The sequence below is a fragment of the Leguminivora glycinivorella genome, chromosome 10 (assembly GCF_023078275.1).
Source record: "Leguminivora glycinivorella isolate SPB_JAAS2020 chromosome 10, LegGlyc_1.1, whole genome shotgun sequence".
NCBI lineage: Eukaryota > Metazoa > Arthropoda > Insecta > Lepidoptera > Tortricidae > Leguminivora > Leguminivora glycinivorella.
The window spans coordinates 4,003,428-4,012,773 of NC_062980.1; the positions used below are offsets into that span (position 1 = coordinate 4,003,428).

A 9,346-nucleotide genomic window follows, 5' to 3' on the forward strand; every position below is an offset into this window, starting at 1 on the left:
ATTGCTTTTAGAAAAGATATTTGTACTTCTTTTTTGAAACTAAAGTTAAAGAAACGAGAGTTTCTTTATAATTACTTTTAGCAAACAGAATATCCGTTTTATATAGTCATAAAAATATGTGTAGTTCAGTCAAGTGCAAAAATAAGCATCGAAAAAATCGACTCAAAAATATGGTACTACGTTCTTATTACACCGGACTAAGGTGCTATGGGACATATTTTTGAGTAAGGCGTCATCCATATATTACGTCACAGTGTAAGGGGGGGGGGGGGGGGGGGGGGTCGGTCATACTAAATGTGACAATCCCTGTTAAAGGGATACAAAAAAGCGTGACATAGGGGGGGAAAACCTGAAATTTGGTGTGACGTAATATGTGGATAATCCCCAAGATGTGTACACCCATATTTTTACACTTGACTGTTCAACATAACAGGATGTATGTGCAATAGACATGATTCAACTGTAAGTAATTAAAATATTAGATTGGGTAATAAAGGAAATAATCACTTTACAGATTTCTCTATCAAAATATGATAAAAGTAATATATCTATCACAATTAAGAGAAACATTATTTGCAAATATGAACACTAGATATTTTTAAACAAATGTTTATTAATCATATAGAAACATCGCAATCGATTTGGACAATATCAACAATTAAAGGCATCATATCAATTATTTACAATTTCTTTTGAGAGACTTCCAATGTTATAATTGATATGTGAGTGAACTGAACACTGCCACATACTGTCGTTTTGTGCAGGTAGATTGCGCTTCTTACGGACTTACATTTACAGTTTACTTATATCTTTATTGAGAGCTAGTTACAATTCTTACATAAAATAATAATTTATGTATAGGATAAAAATATTGTAAATAATTTAAGGGATAGAGACTAAGTTTAGTCTTAGGATTCAACAGAGTAAGAAAGATAACTTCTCTACAGGTCAATTACTTAAAAAGGCAAGTTGATTTGAAAGGCAAGTCACAGTCCCTACTCTGTCATATTTAAATATTACCATTTATTATTAATGTATGACGTCATAATTATAAAATAATGTAATTTACATCAAATGTAATTACCGGCCGGTTAACTAGCCAGCACCCTCGGTGAATCTGTATCATTATTAAAATTTATTATAAAACAATAATTTAAACTAAAAAATAAGGTCATCTATGTAAAAACGTGTGACTCATCGATAGTCTTCCATGAATAAAATTTTAATTATGACTAGTAGTTAAGAAATAATTTGAGCATGGAAAATAAGCGTACTACATGACCATGCATCTATAAAAATATTATAAAAACTTAAATAATTAAATTACATAATTATGATTAGTTCAATTACAAGTATCGTCACACATTACATGAAAAACTCGCTCGTATTTAATTTAGGATCTCGATAAAACTACCGCTTGAACACTTGGCGACATTAGTAATTTACACTTGACACCACTAGCGCACATAACTGTGGTCACCGCACTTCACTCGAGCAACACGACGGCATCGTGCCGGCGGGCGGGCGCGTCCTAGGGGCGCGAGGCGCGCGCCGCCTCCTCGAGCGCGCGCACCTTGAGCTCGCGCTCGCGCTGCTGGCGCAGGAAGTCCTCGTGGTGCGCCGGGTGCGGGTGCAGGAAGCCGCGCTCGCGCTCCAGCAGCAGCTGGCGCTGCAGCTGCTCGTGCGCGGCCGCCTGATGCGCCAGCTGCTCCGCGTACGGCCGCCCCAGCAGGTCCGGGTGCGGCAGCGGCCGGTACGGTCCCAGCCCCATCGCCTCCTGCTGCGCCTGCGCCGCCTGCTGGCCCGGGTGCAGGTGCAGGTGCGTGTGCGAGTGCGCGTGCGTGTGCGCGTGCGTGTGCGCGTGGTACTCGGGGTTGATGCCGGCCATCTGCAGCCGCACCATGGGGTCGGCGGCCAGCGCCAGCCGCTCGGCGGCCTCGAGGTGCGCGGCCGCGACGCCGGGGTGCGGGTGGTGCGGGTGGTGCGACGGCGCGCCCGACACGGGCACGGAGGCGGGCGCGCCGGGCGCCCCGGCCGGCGGGATGCCGAGCCGCTCGAGCCGCTCGCGCTCCAGCTGCGACAGCGCGCCCGGCCCGTGCCCGGGCGGGTACAGCCCGAACTGCACCGGGATCGCGCCCTGCGGCGGCGGCGGCGGCATCCCGTACCGCCTGTGCATCTCCAACCAGTGCGGGTCGAGTCCTCTCGGTCCGACGTTGTTTTTGAGCAATTCCTCCTTCAGTCTGTCGTTCAGTTCGCGCTCCCGTAGCTCCCTGATTTCTCTATCCCGTTTTTCCCTTTCGAGGTGTTCTAACTCTAGCCGCTCCCTCGCTCCGGCGGCGCTGTAGATCGAACTGAGCTGGTACTGCAGCATAGGATCCATGCAGTGTCGCGGCAGAGGGTTCCCCGGGCTGAAGCCGGCGTGTGGTCGGGCGTACTCCGACAGTTGTCTGAGCGCGGGCGTGTCGGGGTAACCGGGTGGTCGCGGGAAGCGGTCGTAAGGAGAAGTGATAGTTTCGATGGCACCTCTGGAAGGAGGTTTTGTGTCAGGTTTCTCTGGCGTCGCTATCTTCCTGTGCGCCTGTTGAGCAATCTTTTCTCTTTCTTCTCTATCTCTCTCGGCTTGCTTTCTGAGCCGTTCTTCGCGTTTTCTGGCCAACTTTGACTCTGGCACTGGTTTAAATATTAAATCTGTTCTCGTGCAAGAATTGTAATCTCCTCTGTTCCAATGTCTCAAGAATATAGCCGATTGTGACCTGTGACACTCGGTATCTTCAATCTTCGGGTCGGGAGTTGGGCCGTCACGAATAAGCGCAGGACTAGGTATTTCCTCCTCTTCTGGTTGAGATTGTGTTTCTAGTTTCAGTTCTGGGTTCTCATCAGGTATGGGCCTCGGTGGGCCGCGCAAATGCGGGTGGCCGTGTGGCAGTTGATGCGGAGATCCCGATCTGCCGTGGCCCGCTTGTAGGCCTGCCGCAGCTTGGGCGTGAAGTCGTAAGCTCTCGATGGAGCTGGGACCCGGTCCCGGAGGTAATCCTAGTCCCATCGGATGGCCCATGGAAGGTGGTTGAATCATAAGGTGATTGGGATTGCCTGGAAGCATTTTTGGATGATGCCGTAGTAGCATCGAGTCTGCTGGAGATAGCCGCTCAGGATGATGCGCCAAGTGATGCGAATGGTGATGGGTGTGGTTATTTGTCACATTCACGCTTGACGACGAGCTGGTGGACTGGGAAACGCTGGCCGAGAGATGGTGAGGAGAGCTTGAATGTGAGCTCGATTTCTGTTGGGTGTTAATTTTGTGTTGTATAGACTGAGATGAGCTGCTTGACGTAGAATGTGATATCGATAACGTATGGTTCAAACCACCACCAGCATGATTTGGCTGTTTTTCAGTACTTGTGTGCACAGCACTGTGATGACTGGTTGAATGATGCTGTGTCATCGTAGTTTCATGCAATTGATGCCTCTCTGTAGTTGCATTTGGATTTCTCGGATCCTCCGTACTTTCTGATATTTCTCTTAGAGATCTTGTTGTAACTGATGAACTAGTGCTGTGGTGTGAACTTAGCATTGTCGTAGATTCTATTGTTGAAGGTTTTGTGGGCAGTTCATGCCTGCCCGGGGCGCTGACTGCAGGATGCATTGGCGGTATTGGATGAGGTTGAGCCAGGGGCCCATAAGGATATGGATACGGCATTGAGTAGCCAGGATGTGGGTGAGGATAATACGGATGCATAGCATGAGCCGCTGCCGCAGCGGACAGCTGGAAGATAGAAGTATGTAGCAAGGGGTGATGAGGATGATGTAAGGGAGAAGCAAATGGATGCGGCGGAGGAGGGCCTGGGTGTTGACCCGAGTGCATTATCGGCCCGGGCATCGTCGACGGAATTGACAGCGGCGTTGGGTTCATAAGGTTCAACGCCGAATGAGACACTGGGGTGTGAGGTTGCACTGGTGAAGCAGAAATCTGCCTCGGTTGTGATGGACTCGTCAAGTGCCTGGAGAATGGTGACGTGGTTGAAGATGGATGTGGATGCCCTGGGGTACCATTGTGACCAGGCTGGCTTTTGATGGGCGTAGGAGTATGCGGGCTCTTTACTGGTGGTAGAGCATTCGCTGAATCTGGACCACTGCTTTGGCTTGCAGTTACAGGCGGGAGATGTGGTTGATGCATAAAATCTGGTTCCTTCTTTATACTTTCTATTCTTGGTCCAAGGAACCCACTTGGAATATTTGTGTTTTCATTTGCAGGCTGGCTGGGAGGCCTACTGTTATTTTCAACACTTGAAATAGATTCTCTGTCTCTTTCTGAGCTTAAATGCTGTGCAATGGCACTTCCAATTGGATATCCTGGGACCTTTACTTCTTTGAGGGACTGAAGAGGATCGGAAACACCCTGTGTAGACAAATTAGCTGGCATGTTGTCTGGAACTTCCTGCTTGATTTTCAAGTCTTGTGGCATTGACGGATCATTAGGATTATTTGTGGGTGGTGGTATAATGCTCCCAGGTATTCCATGTGTTGGCACAGGTTGTATTAGAGGTGGCATGGAACCTGGCTTGTCCAAACCAGGATGTCCTGGGTGCCCAGGAAGACCTGGGTGTCCTGGGTGACCCGGATGCCCAGGGTGTCCATATAATGGGGTTGGCATGAAGCCATAAGGCCCTACATTTGATCCACTTCCAACTGAGATTAATGGTCCAGGAGGTAACAAACCGGTTATTGATGGTTGACTGAGTGGTGGAGGCATACTCTGCCCTGATACTGGAGTGCTTGGTGGTTCGGTTGGCCTAACTCCAAGATTCTCAGGTCTGGGTGGTGGTGGGAATATTGGAGGTCTTAGTCCAGCCATCTGACTGTCATGCTTTGGTTGTGTTTTCAAATCAGTAGGTTGTTTGTCATCAATATCAGATTCTTTGTTGTCTTGTGAATTTGCTGGTGAAATTGGCTCTGTATTGGTTGTTGTAGGATGTTCCATAGGAGGTGGTGATGAGCCGCGTGCATTTGCTGGGGATGGACTTATCTGTTGACGAGAATCAAGCCTAGGTGCATTAGGCGAGTCCACTTTATTCCCAGTAGATATTGTAGCTGTAAATATTTCAGGGGTGTTCTGGTTTTTCATTTCATTTGCTTCATCCCTAGGTTCTAACTTTATGACAGTCTTTAATGGATTTAGATGAGGATTATGCTTGCTAGGATCACTGGCATAGTTAATACTTGGAGGATAAAAGGGTGGCATACCTGTAGAGAAGTCCTTGGCACTTCTTATGATAGAACTTTCTTTTGTAATGTTCATAGGATTAAATATATTGCTTGGCACACCTTCAATTTTAATATTATGAGCAATCTTTGGATTGTAAATATGGCTGTCTTTGACAAAGAAGTTTGTGTTTTCCAAATTGAGAGGTTTATTTGGTTGGCTGACAGCATGACCAGGAAAGTTATGTGGAAGAGGATCCTTCTGGAATTCTTCCTTCTGTAAGTTATGAGGTTGTTCTTCTGTATCAACTTCCTCCTTAATTTTGATTTTATCCATAGTTTCAGTTGTCATTGGTGTGACTTTTGGTATAATTAACTCTGTCTTAGGGAACATTGCACCTTGTAGAGGAAGAGGTTTCATCTCCATTGTTTCAGGTTCCTTTGGAATGTTAGTATCAGTTTTAAGATCAAGAGCTTCCTTCATGACTTCCTTTTCAGCAGGTTTGAACACAGGTGGTAGAGGATCTTTTTCAGTTTTAATAGCAAGCTCCTCACTTTTGACTTCAGCTTTAACTGGAGTGTCAGCAGGCTTTGGTGGTTGTTCAGGCAAAGTTTCCTTATTTTGTTCAGTGTTTTCCTTATCAGTCTTATGGAAACTAAAATCACAAGCTTCAGGCTCTGGTTCCACATTTTCAGTCTCATCCATGGCTGAGAAGCTGTCATTAGTGAGGCTCTCAGATGGACTCTCAGGTGGATCAGCAGCCTTTTTCTTCTTCATTTGTACATCACCATCCAATATACTTTCTAGTTTTGATGAATCATCTGGAAGACGCTTCTTGACCTTTGATGCATCAACTTTACCATTAGCCACTGGTTTCTTTTTAGTCTCTTTGCTAACAGGAGAGGAAGGAACTTTGTCTGGAACATTATTGTTTGTACTTTGGGTGTTAGGTTTGGCCTTCTTGGATTTTGTGTCATTATCACTCTCATCTTGTCCTTTCTTACCATTTGGTGTTGTCTGTTCTTTGGACTTATTTCTAGTTCTCATTCTGCTGGGTGATTCATCAGGATTCTCAGTTCTACCATTGTCAGCTTTAGCCACATCTCCAGCATCACGGGAGTCACTATCCTCTTCAGAATTTTCATCTTCTGTCACTGAACTCATCTCGCCTCCTTCTTTAGTGTTAGGAGATGGTCTAGAACCGTTAGTATCTGGAACTGTAGGAGGCACTTCCGGAGTCTGCTCCTTAGGAGTCCCAGCACGAGAGTTTCTAGTGTTACGCACTCTCCGCAGTGAACACTGACGGACTCTTCGCCTATGAGGCCTGTTACTACTAGCACCAGGAGTCTTTTTCCACAAATAGTAAAACTCAACTAACTCGGCAGTGTCTTTATGAGGTAAAAGGTCCTTTTTTATTTTGAAAAAGTTTTTGCCAAATTGACGGATTCCTTTCACAAACCTTTTTGTCTCTTCTTCTGACCACTTCTTTTCGATTCCCTTGGGCACTGGGCACTTCACTAGGGCTTGTAGCGCGCGACTAGGATCATAACCAGAATCATGGAGAACGTCAAGGGCATTTATAGTAGTATCGTCTCTGCTAGCTGCCACACAGCCGTCGTCGGGAGAGCCGCCGTCGCACATACCAGCGAACGCTGCCATAGACCGAGCAGCTCTCAAGTACATCACCAGGTCACGATCAGTGGACTGCGCAGGCAGCCATCGAAGCTCTTCGCCGCCAGGACAGGGTTCGTCTGGTCCCAGCGGGCCATGCACTCGCATATCAGGCAAGCAGGCGTAAATATCCTTATCCTTCACGGGTTGGTTCGCTGTACCGACTTGAACCTCCCCCTGGTTCTGGGCCATGATTCGCGCGGCACAGAATATTTACACTGCTCGCTCTTACCCCATTCACAGTTCACTAATTAATGTCCGATTACATCCCGTTCAGATAAAACTTTTGCAACACAATTCACAGTTCCATTTTGTACGTAAATTTGATGGTCCGTAAAACAGTAAGTATGCCAATATACATAATTATTGCTCCTAATGGCCACCATTACACGATGCTTTGAACCTCATTTTACGAGCTTAAATGATACACTGGCATCGTAACTGAAATGTTCACTTGATTATATGATAAAAACAAAGGTTTTAATTCAATATTACTGCATATTTTACTAATAATTTAGTAAATGCTATGTACATGCTACCCTTTTGTTTAGCTTCGCCTTTCTTTGGCTCTTGTTCATAGACAATGTTTTTTCTATAAAATGGCCGACACTATACGATTTCTTCTAAACTTTTCGTTAAACGCACAATATTTATTGTAATCAAATCATATATGAATAGTTATATATTTTAAATTGTATTTTATTATAACCACTAAAACAAAAATAATATTTTTTTCAAAATGATGGCAAAATTAATGAGATAGATAGACAAAAGTGCCATATTTTCAAAATTCAACTACTTTATTACATAATTTATTCTGAGAAATGGAACGTAAGACTAAAAAAAAAATCTATATTGCTTGTCTATGTTTAAGGCTCATATACACTATTACACTGTATACATTCTAGACATTTTTTTTTGTATAAAGCTATGATTCCGATTCTTATTTTTATGATATCTATATATATAAAAATGAAATGCGTTTGTTAGTTACCTATAAACTCGAGAACGGCTGGACCGATTTACGTAATTTTGGTATTGAAATGTTTGTATTAGACCGCAGAAGGTTTAGGCAGTGTAAAAACACGTAAATATTGTGATGATAATTAGAAAACAGTGATTCTTTTTTCCCATACAAATTGTTCCTACCTGACAACTTGACAATGACGTGACGTTAATGACAGGTGCGTTCCAAACTTACATTAATGACGGATACGTTCCAAACGCATTGTGATTTTATTAATTTATCTTGGCAAAATAATGTGAAAATTAGTAATTATTCCGTTAAAAAAAAAGGAATGGCAAAATAATGTGAAAATTAGTAATTATTCCGTTAAAGAAATAAGGAATGGCAAAATAATGTGAAAATTAGTAATTATTCCGTTAAAGAAATAATACTAAATCGGAACGCACACGTCTGTTACAGCTATTTTTGCTCCCCACAGACAGTCTTAAAAATTCATAATCTTAAAAAAAACTTGTATGCAAATTGACAGTTCAAACTGACACTGACAGTTTGACTGACAGTTTGAACTGTCAATTTGCATACAAGTTTTTTTTAAGATTATGAATTTTTAAGACTGTCTGTGGGGAGCCTTTAAGTAGTCTATGAAGTTGTCATTGTCAAATTGCTTGCCAGATTTATAAATTTTCTCTAATAGCTGTAACAGACGGTTAGATTTGGTTCGGGCCGGACCGGTCGGATTTGGTCCGCGTGCTCTACAGACGGCCGGATATGGTTCGGAGCGAATTAAATCCGCTGTCCGACTCGAACCAAATCTGACAGTTTGTTACAGCTATTAATTTTATACTTCACAAAAGTAGTGATGAACCAGTACCATCGCAAATAAATAGTTACATTCGCTCCGTGCAAAACTTAGGCGAAGGAAACCGAAACGATCACAATCCTCAAGATCTCTACACACATGGCGATCGGTTGCTCGATTAGAGTGAGATAGAGCGATAGAGTGAGGCAATACATGTTTGTCCTTCTCTACCTATTGGTCCATCTCACTCTAATCGTGCAACAATTAGTTGATTAGGTGGATGTCACACTGGCTCCGATTCGCATCGCACAACCGGAGCCATTGTATCATCCACCTTAATATGTAGCGGCCAGGTAATGCGGCTAAAAAATATTACTTGAAATGAAATGAATGAGAATGAGCTGTCATAACAGAAAAAAAATCTGTTAGACGTTGTCAATTGCTGTGATTTGTGTTTTGAGATAAAATAAAAATAGTATATCATGGAGAATAGAGGTAAGGAGGACAATCTGTCGAAGTAGAACAGTCGCGAAAATGAGGCCTATTAATTGCAGTTACAAATCTCTCCGGTAGGAGCGCATGTCTCGCTCAATACTCAAAGGCCGGCAACAGACGAGTCTTAATTTTCATAATCTTAAAAAAAAATTGTATGCAAACTGACACTGACAGATCTGTCAGTGTCAGTTTGAACTGTCAATTTGCATACAAT

General features: G+C 43.8%; 1 protein-coding gene across 1 annotated transcript; it reads right to left on the reverse strand.

The window, feature by feature from the left end:
- Positions 1-392: 392 nt before the first annotated feature.
- On the reverse strand, positions 393-7,427 carry LOC125230165 (arginine-glutamic acid dipeptide repeats protein-like). Its single transcript, XM_048135219.1, has one exon. The coding sequence runs from the start codon at positions 7,061-7,063 to the stop codon at positions 1,532-1,534; it is 5,532 nt and encodes a 1,843-aa protein (XP_047991176.1). The 5' UTR covers positions 7,064-7,427; the 3' UTR covers positions 393-1,531.
- Positions 7,428-9,346: the final 1,919 nt, after the last annotated feature.